The 19,641-nt window shown below is 38.0% G+C and overlaps 1 protein-coding gene across 7 annotated transcripts in view; it reads right to left on the reverse strand.

Moving 5' to 3' along the window:
- DYM (dymeclin) overlaps window positions 1-19,641 on the reverse strand; it is a 370,859-nt gene that overhangs the window by 302,725 nt on the left and 48,493 nt on the right. For all 7 annotated transcript variants that reach the window (XM_022584514.3, XM_089895164.1, XM_089895160.1 and 4 more), the window contains exons 3-5: window positions 14,913-14,965; window positions 8,018-8,111; window positions 6,149-6,282 (exon numbers count right to left, since the gene is read on the reverse strand). In XM_022584514.3, coding sequence (XP_022440222.1) covers window positions 6,149-6,282; window positions 8,018-8,111; window positions 14,913-14,965 — 281 coding nt within the window. The remainder of the gene's footprint in view (window positions 1-6,148; window positions 6,283-8,017; window positions 8,112-14,912; window positions 14,966-19,641) is intronic.

Genomic DNA, 19,641 nt, shown 5'->3' on the forward strand with positions numbered 1-19,641 from the left:
AATTAAATCAGGTTACACATAGTTATTAGAAGGAATATTAAAAGACAGAGAGCTAATCATTGTTTTCCTTGCATTCAGAAAGTCAAACTGTCAGTTTCTCAATGCTGCCCAATACTGTGCTAATACAGGTACTTAAAACTTAAGAATTAACAGAGCTACACTGCAAAGAGTGCCTGAAAGTTCAGAGCAAAAGACTTCCTTAAGATGAAGACACATAGCTCGATTATACTTATTATAAACTTCTACTCAGAAAAAACATGACAGAGTCTAGGTTACTGTCTATTTTAACTGTGAAGCTAATACTGGAATTATTCTAACGTATTAAAAATCATATTTAAACTTCTAATTAGCAAAATCAAATATGCCTCCATAAATTAATTAAGGAAAAGCAAATGGATTCAGTCTTTTCTAAAAATAAAACCGGTCTACATTTCCGTACATTACAGTATTTATAAACCTGTGTCGCACAACCATTCCAATAAAATCTGCAATAATTTTGGTCAACTGCTATTACTGCAGTCGAACAGAAATGTTTCTAATTACTCTCAAGGATAATATACTCTATGAGGTTTCATTATAAAATGTGCCAATTAGTAAAATTTAATTCATTTTGTTCCACTGATTACATAAAAGAAAGAAGGGGAGAGAAAGAAATAGCGCGAATCACACTATCACCTATTAAATAACCAAAGAACAAGTGAGGAGTCCCTAGAAGCACTTTATTCTTCTGCAAAGTCAGATTACAAATCTTATATGCTAAATATTTTAAAAGAATAAATCTGCGCTTTCTTTTTTCTCTGAGTCACATTGTTCAACTATCGTGGAGTTTTTTGGGGGGGGGTTTGCATTATTTATCTATAACTAATGAGATTAAACTATTAAGTTTTATATTAAGACAAAAATAAAACCAAAATCACTCACCTCCCCCCACAATACAATTTCTGGTTCACCTGTTGAGCGACAGCGGCCCAAGGCCCTAGGGACCAGCTCAAGTGGAGGAAAGAGCAGTAAAGCCCTGCCATCATGGGAGCCAAAGCACCTCGGCCATCAGAAAAAAATCAAAGCTACTTTCAAAGGACAGAGATTTACCTCCACTGCATTTAGTAAAACAAATACACCAAGGATTGGGAAGGTAATTCCAAACAGTTTCGAAAAGGTTTTAAGCCAGAGGGGAATAAAAAGGAAATTGGTTGTGTTGAAGAGGTGTGATTAAGGATTTTTTTTCCCATAAATTTCCATCTCATGTAATTTTTTTCTTCTGTTTGTTTTGGTCTCTCACAAATTATAAGTTTTCTCACCTGTATGGGATCCCTGACTCTCCATCTACCAGCTAGAGGGAGACAAGCGGCACAGCCTGCCATGCGGTGGTTCCCACAGGTGGGTTGTGAGCTGCTTCACTGAGGGGCATCTAAATGTCTGTTTCTATAAGTCTGTCCCTGTTTTGGGTTCATTTTCTCCAGAAGAGTATCCACTCGTCTTCTGGCAGGAAAGAAAGTGGGGTGGGTAAAACCCCAGTGCCAGCATTCTAGAAGCCAAGTCAAGATGCTTCACTCTTCCATTTTGTAGCCTTTTCTCTTAACCCTGTTCTCGGTACACCACTGCCTCCACTGTGCCCAAGAGCTCACTAAGGGAGGCCCCACTGGTCCAGCCTCTACAGAGAGCAGATTTTAGTACTAAACTGGGGAAGGGGTGGTCCCATGACTGTACATGACAGGGGAGATATCTTTCCATCAATCCCCCTGGTTGTCTGCCTTCAGAGACACCTGGCACTTCTAATTCCTAAGCATCTCCAGGATTCTGCAGCAAGAACTGGCTTTTCTCTGAAGTTCTCCAACCCTGAAGGCATTTAGCTCCCAGCTTTCACTCGTCAGTTTAATTCAGCATTACTCAGTTTTCCAACTTGCAAAATGTTACTAATATTGTGGGGACTTCCCTGGCGGTCCAGTGGTTCAGACTTTGCCTTCCAACGCAGGGGGTGAGGGTTTGATCCCTGATTGGGGAGCTAAGATCCCACATGCCTCACGGCCAAAAATACAAAACATAAAACAGAAGCAGTATTGTAACAAATTCAATAGACTTAAAAAAAAAACAAACCCAAAAAACATTGTGTCCCCCTCTCTTTCTCTTTAACCTAATAAATTCATAACTTATTAAAAATCCCTTTACTGATCTTTCATCAGGGTTTCAGGAGAAAGCACAGATGATCATGTATGTTTAATCTACTATGCTTGAGAGCAAGTCCTACAAAATAAATGATTTTTAAAAATAAATATATATTGAACTATTCTGCGCCAAGGAAACATAGTCAAGTAAGCCTTTTACCTGGACTTGACAAGTGCCTAGTCTCTTTTTTTTCTTTTTGCAGTACGCGGGCCTCTCACTGTTGTGGCCTCTCCCGTTGTGGAGTACAGGCTCTGGACGCGCAGGCTCAGCGGCCGTGGCTCACGGGCCCAGCCGCTCCGCGGCATGTGGGATCTTCCAGTACTGGGGCACGAACCCGTGTCCCCTGCACCGGCAGGCGGACTCTCAACCACTGCGCCACCAGGGAAGCCCGTGCCTAGTCTCTTTCTACTCTGCACAAAGCTGTGCTAACTGGTTCCCAGTCTCCTCAGGCCCACACGTCTTGCTCCGCCCAGCTCTCGGCAGGTGCCATTCCTCCTTCCCCTCCTCCTCACCTGCCCCTTCTGGGACACAGGCGGCACGTTCTTCCAGAGCAAACCTGTGTTCCCTCTCTGTGCTCCAGATCCTAGTGCCCCTTACTTCCCTGGACCTTTTTACTGCTTCTTGCCCATCTTTTTTTTTTTTTTTTTTTGCTTTTGCTTTTATCTTCAGTCTCTCAATCTCCTAAGGTATCTTCCCTCATTTAAAAAATTAAAAATATCTGTAAAGAAACTATAACTGGCAGCAGTATTGTGGAGCAGTTACTCCAAAGGGCCCTCTTGTACAAAACAACGAGTTCTTGGTTAAAATACACTCTTTAGTGCACTGACGGGCTTCCATAAAGTAAAGGAAATCTCCAAGGACCCCAGCACCATAACCAAAAAGAACCACCACTACAAGCAAACAAACCGTGGCTTGAATCCAGAGTAAAACACTGAACAATAAGCAAACTCTAAGGGTAGGGTGTCCCTGAGGATGAAGCCAGCTACTGGGAGACTAAGTCTTCAGACTTGCCACTGGGAAGCTGAACCTGAGAGCCACATTAAGCCAAGAGCTGCTGAAGGAGACTGAAGTGGCCTATGGTGCAGCCCCTGGATCCCGTTAGAAGCAAATGCAAATCCTACCCTTATTTGGGGCCTCTGGTTAAGATCAAACAAATAAAAGCTCACAGTCAGCACCATCAAAGACATAAGGAAACAAGCTACCTAAGTGTCTGCAGAGGCCAGCAACAGATTTAGGCCCCTAAGGACTTAAAAGATTGGCTTTATGCATAAAAAATGTAAAATAAATATCAGTTATTATATCAGCAAAAATAGGACATAATACCAAGGCAGAGGAAAGGAAAACTTGCATTGAAGGCAAAGGGAATGCAAACAATTTTGTAGTACTTCACAGTTTTGCCTAGGGCTGGCTTTGTCCCCTCGACTATTCTCGAAGGCATGGAATAGTGGAAAGAGCTATGTTTGCATAACGATACAAATTCTCTCTAGCAAACAATCTACTACCACATCATATGTAGCCTACAGGAAAATGTTCAAATATGAAATCCTCACAAATTTCAATTACAAACTGAGAGCAGACTAAGAGTCATACTACCCTCGTAAAGATGGCTTCACTGAATATGGCAGCAATATCCATCTGATCATGGCAGTATTACAGTGAGTTGGGATAAACAAAAAATTCAGTATGCTGTAATAACCCAACAATCCTAAAATGCCTTGGTTGATTTGCTCAATTGTTTGCAGATGGCCCTCTACTTTTGTCGATTCAACCTTCAAACAACCCTTACCACTGTATCTTACCTATCCCTGAACAGTCTTTTACACACCTGAGTCAGATATTCATATACTGGCTAACAAATGGATGTTTTCAGAGTGAGGTTCCATTTTTTACCATTCAACAGTACCTGTGCAATCATTTAATTTTATCACACTTTTACAAACTGTAAAAAGACGTTGACAGAAAATATAAAAAAGGACTTATACTAGTGATAAGAAGTAGAAATCTCAAACTAACAACCTAAGGCTACGATGAAAATAATTACACATGCCAAAAACAGCAAGTCTTTAACCTTAAGGAGACGTTCACTGGACTTAAGCTGGTGGACAAACAGCAGCTCAGCTGCAAATGAAAAGAACAAAAGAGCATGTATAAAATCCTGAATTGCCAACCAGATAAAGGAACAGGACAGTCTGTCAGCACACAAAATCACCAATTACCAAACCTCACAGGCAGCTCTTTCAGTGAGACGACCATCTTGATAGTGGCCATGGTTGAAGAGTGTCGTTTTTGTCCTGCCTCTACATGAGGCTACCTGGGATGTACAACAAAACCATGCTTCTCGAGCCTGGATGTGAGCGAGGAGTGCAGGTACAGAGAGGGTGCTGTGGCAAGACGTTTGGCCCCCAAATAAGCACAGTGTATCTCTCAAGTGCATCAATTTGCTCAATGGTAAGTAATGGAAAAAAATGATCTTATATTAAAATAAAAATGATATTGTGTTAAATAAAGCACAATATTTGCTTAATTTTTGTGACATAATGCAAAACAAAGTATTGGGTTTGCAGGTGCTGGTTGGACTATGCTCTCAGGCCCAACGGGGATAAACATTCACTCCATTCTTGCTGACAGAACTTCCTGGAAAGGAATGCAACTCACTAAACAGAACTATGTTTTGGCACTATTGGTACCACAAAAACAAAGCCTAGCATTAACAAAACTAACACATATAAGATACAATCCTGATTAAAACCTCTAACCATTGAAACATCAGTATATATTTAACAAATATAGAAGGCTGATTATCAAGGTAGTAAATTAAACATATTCAATGTATAAAGCTCTAGATGGGCGAGAAAGCCTGATGAAGGCAGAGGTGTGTTTTGAAAAATGAACCCAGGAAACTCAGAAGCAACAGTGCCTTTGCCTTGAGGAAGGGAGAAGCAAGCGTGAAGGGTAGATGCAAAAGTGCATTCCCTGTATTTGAACTGTTAATAATCCCATTATGCCCTTTTATTTTCCAGGTTGTAACTTTTAATGCTAAGAAATGAAACACCAGCAGTTGATCTTGAGAACTATAGGCTCTCCTAACTACCGGGGAAAAAAAAAATTTCGGCAATATCAGGAGAAAAAAGTAACCTTTTTCTGTATCTTCAGAAAAAGACAATATACTTTGGCATCATAAAACTATACTTAAAAACATTATTTCTGATCAAGCAGTCCCAGAGATACCCAGACTCAGAGACAGTTATGTCCTATGAAAGTAACCTTTAACATTTATAAAATCTGTAATTCTGATTGGTTGTCTCCCTTAATAATGTGTTGGCCTAGTAATGGTATTTAAATTGACATTTGTTTCTTGAAAGGAATATTTGTGATTTTTATTTTTATTTCCCATACACATAGAAGTCAAAATAAAGAAAAGTCTCGATCTTACCGGCACCCTTATTTAAAAAAAGAGAAAAAAGAAAAAATTATAAGTGTCTCAGCTCTTTTTTTTTTTTTTTGCGGTACGCGGGCCTCTCACTGTTGTGGCCTCTCCCGTTGTGGAGCACAGGCTCCGGACGTGCAGGCTCAGCGGCCATGGCTCACGGGCCCAGCTGCTCCACGGCATGTGGGATCTTCCCAGACCGGGGAACGAACCCGTGTCCCCTGCATCGGCAGGCGGACTCTCAACCACTGCGCCACCAGGGAAGCCCTCAGCTCATTTAAATTAATATAGGGGAAGAAAGAGTGATGGTGTCAGGTCACTTAAAAATGAAAATTGGGACTTCCTTAGCGGTCCACCAGTTAAGACTCCATGCTTCCACTGCCGGGTTCACGGGTTCGATCCCTGGTCGGGGAACTAAGATCCCACGTGCCACATGGCGCGGCCAAAAAAAAATTATGAGGAAAAGTAGAATTTTCAAAATTATACTTCTAATTCTTCAAATTCTATCCTTATATGTTACACACATTATCCCAGAACATCTTCAAAGGCAATACTTACTGTAACTGCCAGGAGATTTTTCTTCATAAGTAAAATGAAGTTGTAACTCTTCCTCTGACATCTCATAAATGAACACTTTCAGCAAACAGCAAATAATAAACAAAGCATTGTGTGTCTGCCAAATGAAGATGTGGCTAGAAAGGAAACAGCAAAATTACACAAGAATCAGTATTTAATCACGAGCACAATCACTTTATTTCTAGTCCACTGATTTCTCAATCATTCTGCCCATTTTGTTTGTAATATTAGAACAATGTCCATACCTTTCTTTTTATGGCTCATGATTTATGACACTGGACCAATGATATCTACTATAATTTACCTCATATTTCATCCTGTGTATTTTACATAGTAAGTCAACTTTAAATTTCTCAATCATTTTGCCCATTTTGTTTGTAATATTAGAACAATGTCCATACCTTTTTTTTATGACTCATGATTTATGACACTGGACCAACGATATCTACTATAATTTACCTCATATTTCATCCTGTGTATTTTACATAGTGAGTCAACTTTACATTTTTTTTCCTTTAGGCATGACTGCTCTTTGTTCTTAACTTTATAGCTGCCCCATAAACAGGCAATTCAAAGAAAAGGAAACTAAAAATAGAAAACATAAAAACTATAGTAACATAAAGAGAATATATGCAAATACACAACCAAAAAAAAATTTTTTTTTTTTGGCTGCATCCTGCAGCATGTGGGATCTTAATTCCCGGACCAGCGATTGAACCCATGCCCCCTGCAGTGGAAGCTCGGAGTCTTAACCACTGGACCGCCAGGGAAGTCCCCACAACCAAAATTTTAAATGGGGCATCACCAGCTGCACAGTACAATACCTGGTATTTGTATTAATAATCATAGACTCACAACAATTTTAATTGGATTCAATATAAATTATTTGGAAACAGGGCAATGAGCAATCTTTTAAGAGACTACCCTCCAAAAATAGTTTCAAAAAATGCTCGAGTGGATAAAAGGTGAATCTTCCACTATATAAATAAAAAACCATAATATCTAATCTAAACCTTCGTTCACCTAATATGAAAGAAATAAAGGAAACAAATGTGGAATGAAATAATACACTAAGTCATTACAGTAAGTCCCCTACATACAAACGAGTTCCATTCTGACTGCATGTTCATAAGTCCAATTTGTTTGTAAGTCCAACCAAAGCTAGGCTAGGTACCCAACTAACAAACTCGGCTAAATAGTACTGTACTGTAATAAGTTTATAATACTTTCCACATGCCTTGCTCCACTCTCAAAATTGTTTTCACTTTTGTTTCCATCATTATCACTTGGCACTTCTTAGCAGTACCAGCTACATCACCACTGCTTTTACGCTTGCTTCCAGACATCCTGGGCTTGAAATAAAGGTACTGTACTACGGTACTCTATACAGTACTGTAAAGTACACAAAAGCACGACCACTTGTAGAGCATGCACACATGTGACAATGTTCGCCAGATACGTGAACTAACTTACGTGATTGGACATGCAAGCACACTTTCGCATCTTTGAAAGTTTGCAATCTAAAGGTTCGTATGTAGGGGACTTATTGTATTTAAATTAGATACAACCAGCAGTGGAAATGGGAGAAAACTACCTTTTTTTAATAATAATTACACAATTAATCCTCTTAAAGAATATATTTCTAAAGATTGTCTAAAATGCTGAAATCGGATTCCAGAATTTATAATCTCACTACAATGACCAGGACAGTAAATTAAAACCTCTTTTTCTTTTTGCCTTAATAATGAGAACAATTCCAAGACCATACCCTATTTCTACAAATAAATGAAAAATTATACTGTTAAATATAAATTAAATATAGAGAGAGTGTGATTTAATCATCCAGCTTACTTCTGACATTCTGCTGAAAGTTTTAGTTCTTTGGTTCTAGACAGGAAGACCTTAATTAGTGCACCAAGGTTTCCTGTTCGAGGATTGTTTTCAACTGCAAGAGAAGAAAAGGTTTTTAAAAGTTAAAGTTAAGAACCGAAATCAAAATGAGCATATCATAACATTTATAAAGCCAAATGTCAGATTGAAGTTGTTCAGGGATGAACCTTACTGTCAATTTCAAATCTAATTGGGAAAATTAGCAAAGAGAGAGATTGCTGCTTGGTCTTAATTCTAAACAACGAAACATGATTTACAAATGGAAATAATAGAAACTGTAGGAGAAAACAGCCACCTCATCTCAGAATCCAAAACTGTAAAGAAAAGATATACATAGGAATAAGTACACCATTACAGCCCACCTGCTTAGCGCTCAGTAACTGTCCAATTAACCCAGGTCTATCTGCTGGGTATGTGTTCTTGTCACAGCTTGAGAGTAGATGCAAGTAACTGTATAATCTTCTCATTGTGATAAAATGTATAGCACCTTGCTAATCCAAGTGTGGTTCAGCAGCAACAGCATTACCTGGGAGCTTGCTGGAAGTACAGAATCCCACGGCCACCCTACACTACTGAAGTTGACAGCGCTTCTCAACGTTTAATGTGCATTTAAATCACTTGGCATTCTCATTAAAGTTTAAATTCTGATTCTGCATGTGTGAAGTGAGTCCTGATATTCTGCAGCTGTGACAGTCTCCCAGGTGATGCCCATTGCTGCTGGGTGGAGAGCCCCACTGTGAGTAGCAAGGGGCAACCTGTGTTTTAAGTTAGGGCAGGTTTTTGTCCAGATTCCATAATTCAGAATAGACACGTGATTAGATATTGTTAGAGTTTCACTCTGAATCAAAAATTGCCTACTTTTAAGCTTTGGGTTTAGCTTAATGAAAGACTATCCTGAGATTTCAAGACAAACAGCTTTTTAAAAACCAGTTAATGTAGGGGACTTCCCTGGTGGTCCAGTGGTAAAGAATCCTCTTTCCAATGCAGGGGATATGGATTCAACCCCGGGTCGGGGAACTAAGTTCCCACATGCCGTGGGGCAACCATGCCCACGCGCCACAACTAGAGAGAGAAAACCCGCAGGCCACAGCTGGAGAGAAGCCCGCACACTGCAATGACAGATCCCGCATGCCTCAACAAAGGTCCCGTGTGCCACAACTAAGACGCGACACAGCCAAAAAAAACCAAACTAAACAAAAAAAACCCAGTTAATGTGTGCAAGTGTGTCTCTGTATGAATTAATATTTCATAGCTATTGTAAATCAAAACAAAATACTGAAACAAAATGCTGAGGCTGACAGGACTTCAACCATATTTCCGAATCTCAACTTCACCATCTCGTGTTCATTCAACAGCCCCTTCATTATTGAATGGCTTTATAAGTAATCACTTGAATTTTATGGTTAGCCATTAAAATATCAAACAAAAATCCCTGTGTTATTAGAAAGAACAACCAAGACCACTAGACTGATGTAATTAAAGTTTTGTGTACCCTTTTCGTTCATTCAGCATGTCTTCATGGAGCTACTTACATGTGCCCAGCACTGTGTCAGGTACTAAGAAGATACTTACAAACGGAACTCCCTCTCTTAATGTGGATGACATTCTAAGTTTCCAAAGTACTCTTTTGGACAAGATGTAGATGGGATAATAAATTTATAAAATTAAGTACACTTAATGATGTTTCAAAAACAATATTCAATGGTAGACTCAATATTCCAAAATACCTCAGTGGAATTTAACAGGATCAAACTTAATTGGCAAAAATCAAATGCTACATTGAAGTTGAAAGTGCTTCAGGACCAGAGTAGGAACAGGGGATGTCTGACAGGAAGGCAGAAAAGCACGTGGAACTGGACTACAGAACGTGACTACGTTCAAAGCCCAGCTCCAGCACTGACTAGCTGTGTGACACCTGGCAACTTACTTAACCTCCCCATGCCTCAGTTTCTTCATCTGTAAAAATTCAAGTAATGATAATACTTCAGTAATGGAAAACTAACTCATTTAACTCTAGAGCTTGAACTTGAAGCAATCTGTTAACTGAACTGGCTTTGTGCAAAAGGAATTCTCCATCTCCACAGGAGTTCAAGCAAATTCCAGGTAATACTCAGACAAGGGTATTATAAAGAGGACTTCCACCTGGGGTGAGAGGTTGACCTTGCTTCCAGCCCCTGAAACAACCTTTCCCAGTATCTCACTAAAATACCCACGATCTCCAAGATCCAATAACCAATATACCATAAATATAAAAGACAGAGACATGCTAACAATCCATAAGGATGCAATCGACAAAATCTACATTGTGGGAAACTCTACTACCCACTTTCTTCAATAAGAAAATTGAGATGGGAAACAAGGCAAGACAAATTCAGGAGGAACCTGCACTGAAAAGAATGTAAAGACATATTAACCAATAATAATGTATGGACTTATTTGTCTCCTGATTGAAACAAACTGAGACAATTAGAAATTTGAACAGTCAGTGGATGTTTTGCGATATTAAAAATTGTTTTTAGTAGATAATGGTATTTTTTCCATTAAAAAATTGTTATTATGAGATACACATCACAATATCTATGGATGAAATAATATAATGCCAGAGGTTTGTGTCAAATTAATTATGTGAGGATACGCTTTTTCTTTTGTATACACTTTTTACTTGTGCACTTTTCTGTACATATCCATATGTCAATAAATAGGTGAGAGATACAGATGAAACAAGACTGGCCATGAGTTGAAAATGATTGAAACTGGGAGATGAGCATACAGGAGGTCATTATTCTGTCTGCCTCTGTATGAGTGGGAAATTTTTTAAAGAATTAAAAATAAAATACCCATGAAAAAATACAAAAAGATACAAGCTCATGAAAAGGCTGAGTAAGGATAGTCCTTTTCCCCTAAAAACAGGAAACACTTTAACTAACTACAAATTTTATAGAACTGGACTAAAATTTTATTTGGTAATCAATGGATCATTCACAAGCCTAACTGCCTGAAAGTACTTTTGTCTACTCCAACCAGAAACCTTACGTTAATCATCCACCCAATACCTTGCTATACAGATTCAGAGGCGACAAGTCCCAGAAAAAAACTGGTAAGAATTAAACAAGCCAAACACAGAGCAAACCTCACCTCCTCACATAAAACAACTGACCTGGCTCTCATAGCACTATCCTAGCAGGTAAGAACTAGGAAAAAGTGGGGGAAATGCACTTAAAATTCACTGTGAGATATTTAATAAGAAATCTGTTTGGACCCAGAGAACCCCATGTGCAGATTCATAGAAAAAAGTAATAAATATAAAAAGCCCAACAAATATAATGGCCACAAACATCCCCAAAATGATGAAAAACATCAATCTACGTATCCAAGAACATCAACAAACCCCAAGCAGAATAAAGAATAAATTTTAAAATTTTGTAAAGGCAAGGACAAAATCTTGACAGCAGTAACGAAAAAATGACTTATCAGAAGGCAACAGAATGATATAGTCAAAGGGATATGAAAAAATAAATGCCAACCAAGAATTCTGTATCCAGAAAAACTCTCCTTCAAAATGAAGGCAACAGCAGGGCAGGGGCACAACTTTACAGTGGAGAAAATGGACAAAAACAACCCTGGCCACATAATCAAGGTCAATATCATCAGTGAAACTCATGTTAATAGCATGTATCCCTGATATGATGTGTTGAGAACAGCATGTCACCTCTGTGATCTTCCACCTACAAATCCATAACCCCCACCCAGCCATGAGAATAACATCAAACGAACTGAGGGACATTCTAGAAATACTCTACCAGTATTCCTCAAAACTCTTAAAGTCATTAAAATTGAGGAAAATCTGAAACAAGAGGAGGTTAAGGAGACTTAATGACTAAACGTAATGTAGTATCCTGGAACAGAAAAAAGTCCAAAAGGACATTTGGGAAAACTAGTGAAATCTGAATAAAGGGACAAGTTTAGTTAATAGTAATGTACCACTGTTGATTCCTTAGTGTAACAAATGTACCATATTAATGTAAGATGTTGACAACAGAGGAAACTAAAGAGGGTTATATGGGAACTCTCTACATAGCTTTGCAACTTTTCTATAAATCTAAAGCTATTCTAAAATTAAAATTTTATCTTAAAAATCTCAATAGATGTGTTTACCAGAAAAAAGATTAGTAAACTAAAGACAGATTAATAAAAAAATATCCTACGGAAGGTCAGAGAGAAAGTAAAAAAGAAAATAAAATACAAAAAAAAAAAAAAAAAGAGAGCGAGCGAGCCTAACAAGCCTATGCAACACAATGAAAATGTTAACACAAATATAACAGAGATCCTAGAAGGAGAGAAGAGACAGAATAGGACAGAAACAATGTATAAATCGATAATGACTGACAATTTTCCAAAACTGATGAAAGACATCAACCCACAGATTTAACAAGCTCTACAAACCTCAAGCAGGGAGGGAGGGAGGAAGGAGAGAAAAAAGGAAGGAAGGAGAGAAGGAAGGAAAAATACTCCTCAGCATATTCTAAGATGTTGAAAACCAAAGGACAAAAAAGAAAAACTTAGGGCTTCCCTGGTGGCGCAGTGGTTGAGAATCTGCCTGCTAATGCAGGGGACATGGGTTCGAGCCCTGGTCCGGGAAGATCCCACATGCCGTGGAGCGGCTGGGCGCGTGAGCCACAACTACTGAGCCTGCGCATCTGGAGCCTGTGCTCTGCAACAGGAGAGGCTGCGATAGTGAGAGGCCCGCGCACCGCGATGAAGAGTGGCCCCCGCTTGCCACAACTAGAGAAAGGCCTTGCACAGAAACGAAGACCCAACACAGCAAATATAAATAAATAAACTCCTACCCCCAACATCTTCTTTAAAAAAAAAAAAAAGAAAAGAAAAACTTAAAAGCATCCAGAAGAAAAAAACTCCATTGTTTTCAAAGGAACAACATTAACACTGACAGCTTTTTTTTTTTTTGACAGTTTTAATCTCAACAAAAATGAGAGTAACCAGAAAAATAACAGAATGGTATATTTAAAGTATGGAAAGAAATTAATGCCAACCTAGAATTCTACACCCAGCAAATATATCCTCCAAAAGCAAAGGAAAAATGAAAACATTTTCAGACCAAAAAAATAAAAAAAAGAGAGAATTGTTACATACCCACATAGCCCTTAAAATTGATATACATTTATATCTATTAACGTGGAAAGAAGTTCCTGAATACTGCTAAGTGAAAGCATAGAAATAATACCACTTACATAAAATTGTGCATATAAGTCAATACACACAGAATTACTGATAAAATTTTGATCTTATCACAAAAGATTAGCAATGATTTCCTGCACTGTTTAATATGGGAAGACTTTAATTTTAACTATACCACTATATTGTTAGAATTTGGGGAATTAAATATATATATATACATACACACATATTTGCTATTCTCCAAAGTAGTTTTAAATATAGAATGACACACTTAGATACATAATATCAAGTGAAAAACACAGATTAAAATAATTGAGTATGTGTATTTAATATGCATGTAAATGTATATCCAAAGAATAAATAACAGAAGGCAAAATATTACCAATAGCTATGTCAGGGTTGTGGAATATGAGCAATTACTGCCTTTTTTACACTTTAGTATGCTTTCCACATTGTATTAATAAGTAACTATTACTCCCAATTTTAAAATGTTATTTTTGTAAAACCCCAAGGTCACATTAAAAACCATCATCATAATAACTGCATTAATATCACTGTTACATAAAATTAATTTTCAGCAAACTGTCATATAGGTTTTTGATAGTCAGCTCTGTTTAGCACAAAATCCTCAAATCTATGGTTATAACTGCAGACAAAATTCAAGGCAACTATTATAATACCACCTCTATCATTACCAACATAATTTGTTTTTAAAAGCAAAAATATTTCATCAAAGACTGTTTTTGGCAGAGTAACTTATATGGGAGTTAGCCACATAGCTTACATGGAGCACATCCATAAGCTTGATTTAAAAACAAGCTCGTCATCACTTATTAAGCTCCGGTCCACCAGTCGTTTCACAGATACGTTATCTCTAATTTTCAAAGCAACAATGAAATGTAAGTATAATCATTCACATTTTTTAAAGCATACATTTCTTTCCAGTTGCTACCAATTTGAAAGCAAAGTATTTGAGAAATGAAGTCCAAAAAAAGGTAACATTTGTTGACATAAATAATGAATAATGACGAGATGCTAGGCATCTCTTCTTCCCATGAGAATCCTGCAATTTAGATGAGGAAATTAAAGCTCAGCTAGTAAGTAACAGAGCTATAATTAAGACCATAAAATAATTCCAGAGCCCATGCACTTTACCATAATATCAAGTTGTTATTACTAATTTGAGAAGATTCCTAATATATTTTCCTATTAATGAGTGATAATTATTCTAGTTAACAAATCCAGCAACAGCATATATAGTGCGTGCAGTTGGCAAAGCAAAGGATGAATGATCCATATTCTCTAGGAACTATACATGCAACTACAAAACAAAGAATATTTTGGGTTTTTCTCAGTTTTTCAAAATTTGTAAAAAGAATAAGCTCTACGGCTTAGTGGAGTCCATTACCACTACTGCAAATAAACCAAGCATGTGTCTCATTGCTGTTAACTGAATGAGAACCTCTAGAGGCATCAATAAACACCAAGAATATAATTATTAGTACAATTATAATTATCATCAACAAAAATATATCACTTCATTAATTCAGTTCACATTGCACCAGCAAAATCTGTAACAGAAATTTTGAAATAACTGTCTCCACACACATACATACATATACACATTACACACACACACACATTCATTTTTCCTCCTTACCTAAAGACCTGCAGACTGAAATGGTTGCCTCCTCCAAGAGCTTCAACTCGGTACTGGAAAATGAGAAAAAAGGTAATTAATAACTATAACATTAACTATGTACATACTAACCAGTTAAAGGAATACATAAAAATAAAGACAAGAAAGACAATTTAGAAGGAAAATAAGGTGTACAGTGGTAAACAATAATATCAGCTAAATAAAGCTTCTATTCTCAATGTAATTAGAAAATTTACTATAATTCTCAACATGAGACTCCTAAAGAAAAGCACTTGGGGCGCCTTGCCTTTTAGGTATTGAGGCAGGGAGGAGAGGTGGGGCTGGTGGGACTTAGAAAAATTCGAGAAAGGTATTCTCAAACACAGAGTACAAGGCAGGGGCCTCATGTGCCCATTTCCAAGGAAGTACTGATCACAGGATTATAGTTATTTAGAAAAATGCCATTATTTTTCTATAATACTTTCAAATGGTTCAACAACAACAAAAAAGAAACAAGGCAAGAAAAGAGAGAAAACACAGACATAAGCTTCAATAATTTATAAATATACAGAAAAACAGAAGCCAATGCAAATTGACACAGAGACAGGAGAGAAAGACATAAAACTCTTAGATTTAAAAACTGGGGAAGCTACAGGACAGTGGATCCAGCAGTAATTTCTTACATATGACACCAAAAATACAGGCATCAAAAGAAAACATAAATAAATTGGACTTAACCAAAATTAAAAACTTTTGCACATCAAGGGATACTACCAAGAGAGTGAAAAGTCAACCCAACAGAATGGGAGAAAATGTTTGCAAATCACATACCTGATAAGGCACTAATATCCAGGATATATTTTTTAAAAACTCTGACTCAACAACAACAAAAAAACCCGAACAACCCAGTTTAAAAATCTGCAAAGGATTCAGATAGACATTTCTCCAAAGACATAAAAACGGCCAACAGGTATATGAAAAGATGTTCAACATCACTAGTCATTAGGGAAATGTGAATTAAAACCATAGTGAATACTACTTCACACCATTAGGATGGTATTATTAAAAAAAAGAACCGGAGGGGACGGGAGAGGAGGGGAGGGAAGGGAAAAGGAAAAAAAGTGTTGGAGGGGATGTAGAGAAACTGGGACCCTCGTGCATTGCTGATGGGTGTGTAAAAAGGAGCAAGTGCTATGAAAAACAGTATGGCAACTTTTCAAAATATCAAAAAGAGAATTATCATATGATCCAGCAATTCCACTTCTGGGTATACATATACCCAAAAGGACTGATATTTGTACACCCACATTCACGGCAGCATTACTCGCAATAGCCAAAAGGTGGAAGCAACCAGTGTCCATCAACAGATGAATGATGGCACAAAATGTGGTACATACATACAATGGAATATTACTCAGCCTTAAAAAGAAAAAGTTCTGACACACGCTACAACATGGATGAACCTTGAAGACATTATGCTAAGTGAAATAAGCCAGTTGCAAAAAGACAAATATTGTATGAGTCCACGTCAAATCCACAGAGACAAAGTAGAATGGTGGTTGTTATTGGTGTGGTTGGGAACAGGGAGGTGGGGGGATGGGGGAGGGATGGCAAGTTAGTATGTGATGAGTATGGAGTTTCAGTTGGGGAAGATGAAAAAGTTCTGGAGATGGACGATGGAGATAGTTAAACAGCAATGTGAATGTAGGACTTCCCTGGTGGCGCAGTGGTTAAGAATTCGCCTGCCAATGCAGGGGACACGGGTTCGAGCCCTGGTCCGGGAAGATCCCACATGCCGCGGAGCAACTAAGCCCGTGCCCCACAACTACTGAAGCCCGCACGCCTAGAGCCTGTGCTCCGCAACAAGAGAAGCCACTGCAATGATAAGCCCGCGCACCGCAATGAAGAGTGGCCCCCGCTCGCCCCAACTAGAGAAAAGCCCACGTGCAGCAGCGAAGACCCAACACAGCCAAAAATAAATAAATTAATTAATTTTTTTAAAAAAAACAATGTGAATGTATTTACTTAATACTACAGAAGTAAACACTTAGAAATGGCTAAAATGATAAATCTTATGTTGTGTGCGTTTTGCCACAATTTAGAGAAAAAAGTGCATTCCAATTCCAATTCAACTAGTTACTAGCTATATAACCTAGGGATCGTTTAACCTTCTTTTAGTTTTCTCGTACATAAGACAGAGATGATAAAAACAGTACCTGTTTCAAAAGGTGTGGTTATTAAGTTATGTAATATGTATAAGGCACTTAGAACAGTGCCTGGCACAAAGTAAAACCTCAATAAATGAGCTACTATTGATTCCAAAATGCATTGCTTTTTTCCCAGTTAATAAATTAAAATAATGCTTTACATCTATGTAACCCTTTAAAAGTTTTTCAAAGCACTTTCAAATTTATTAGCACATGAGAACCTCTTCTAATGAGCAGGACAGTTATAAACCCTATTTCAATAGATAAGCAAACTGAGGCTTCCAAGGAGTTTAAGTAACATTCCAGGAATCAGCAGAAGAACAAGAATCAGCTTTACAGCCTGGTAACTGGTTTAAAAATTTTGTTCTTTTCTGCCAACACACATGGCACATAGCAAATCCTCCAAATGGGCAACTCTTTCAAGGGCTAGTTTAAAAACCCCTACCTCCCAGGGTTCTCTGCTGTTGCTGCTGAAGCATACTTTAAAAAAAAAAACAATCCATAAGCACCAATGCTTTTGACAAGAAAATTTCAGAGAAACTATGAAAGAAAATGGATTACTTTAGCTATTTCTAGAACTATGCTGTCCAATATGGTAACCACTAGCTTACATGTAGTGGCTGACCACCTGAAAAGTGGCCAGTCCCAACTGAGATGAACTGTAATACAAAATACATACCAGATTTCAAAGATTTTTTTTAAAATAGAAAATACTTTATTATTAATCTTTATGTTCATGAAATTATAATATTTGGGATATACTGAGCTAAATAAAACATACTGTTAAAATTAATTTCACCTGTTTTATTTTACATTTTTAACATGGCTACTAGAAAACTTCAAATACATTCCAATCTAACCTTTTATTTCTATTAGAGCTACTCTAGAACTTGTCTCCCAGCAATTGAAGACAGTATCATGTATAAGAAGTACTGTACATATACACAAAGCTAAAACTAATTACTTCAGTGAATATGCCATTACCTTAAGAATCTCAAATTATATTCATATTCAAAAAGATAAATATCTTTCCAAAGTAATCTTTAAGTTTCTAAGATTGAAAAATGTTTAGCCAAAAGTACCTAGAAATGATTCTATAGTCAACTGTTTGCATATCCCTGGTCTTTATCCCTGTATTAGATATTTTTGGAGAGTCTGCCCACCTCATATGATCTGTCTACTGTCCTCCCCCTCCCTTTCTTCTTCCTTCCCACCTACTCCTCAGGGGTGAGCAGAAGCAGACAGAGCTTGTTCAGCCTGACCCCCACTCCCTGGCCATAGCTGATGGCTCAGAGATAGGCATCTAACAAAAGCTATGCCAGAGTCTTGGGGAATTTGGAATTGAGATGTAAAGACAGGTTCTCCGTATGGCTGGAACTGGCCTGCCATGCTGAGGGTTATAGGAAGCCATCCTCTATCCACTGAGCAGCAGAGATAAACAAAAAGGACAGTCAGGATTCCTGCTGGCCTTGTAATTCTTGGGACCAGTTCTTCCTGAAGCCTACCTGTGTTTCTCATCTGGGATTCTATGAGACAGCCCTTTCTCTTCATCACATAAGCCCCTCTTTCTGACATATGCTAAATCAAATTGATTTTTGTTAATAACCAAAAGACTTCTATTATAATAAATCACTGTGGTCAGATTTAATAATATACATCAGTAGTTGGCAAGAAGTGAAAACTATGAATTACTCAGTTTATGGGTTACTCGGGCAAAAAATAAAAGTAAAGACGTATAAAATGCAAAAGACTGTAAAGAGTTTTATGAGGCTAATAACTAGACCACATGCATAAAGTCTGTTTCACTGGTGCTTCTACTTTGAGTCAATAACACTCTCTTAAAACCAGCTGGAACCAAGAGCTTCAATTATATACATGTGGCTACAATCTTCAAAAGCTTCGGAATTTGCTTGTTCAACAAACACTGCCTGGGTGCCCAGGACATGCTGGGCTCTGTGAAAGATGCTGCCTCTGCCTCCAGGCTACACAGAGGAATGAAGAATCAGACAGACTATTTGGTGCAGGGGAAGTACGCAGATCAAGCCCGGCCCTGTCCCAACCTACCCTCTTAGCACTCAAGGAAGGCATCCTGGAGGAAGTGACTGTCTGTCCTGAAGGAGGAAGAGAAGGCAGTTGGGCAGACAAAAAGGGACGGCTTTCCAGACACAAGGAATGCGTACGCAAAGGTATGGCAGTCACAGAGAGCCTGGAAGGTTCTGGGAAGCAGAGGTTAATCAACACTGGAGAATGATCAACTACAAGCCTGGAAAAATATACCAGATGGCTGGAGTATGAAGTTCAGTTTCTCAACTCATTCTCAACAGAAAGGTATTGAGTGTTCCCAAAACAAAAACAAAAACCAGGTTCTGATTTCTTTTGAATACAATATTAGCCTGAAAAAAAGAATTAATCCCAACATGTATTAGTGAGGTTGGTTTGGACACCATTTCCTCCAGGAAACCACCTCTGATCACCAAAGACCAGGTAAGAAGCCTGCTTTCTGTCCCAACAGCACCCAATCATGAAACTGAGCACCCGGTAGC

Source organism: Delphinapterus leucas, chromosome 14 (assembly GCF_059928025.1).
Source record: "Delphinapterus leucas isolate spDelLeu-1000000601 "Yukka" chromosome 14, BTC_Dleu_Yukka2, whole genome shotgun sequence".
Lineage (NCBI taxonomy): Eukaryota > Metazoa > Chordata > Mammalia > Artiodactyla > Monodontidae > Delphinapterus > Delphinapterus leucas.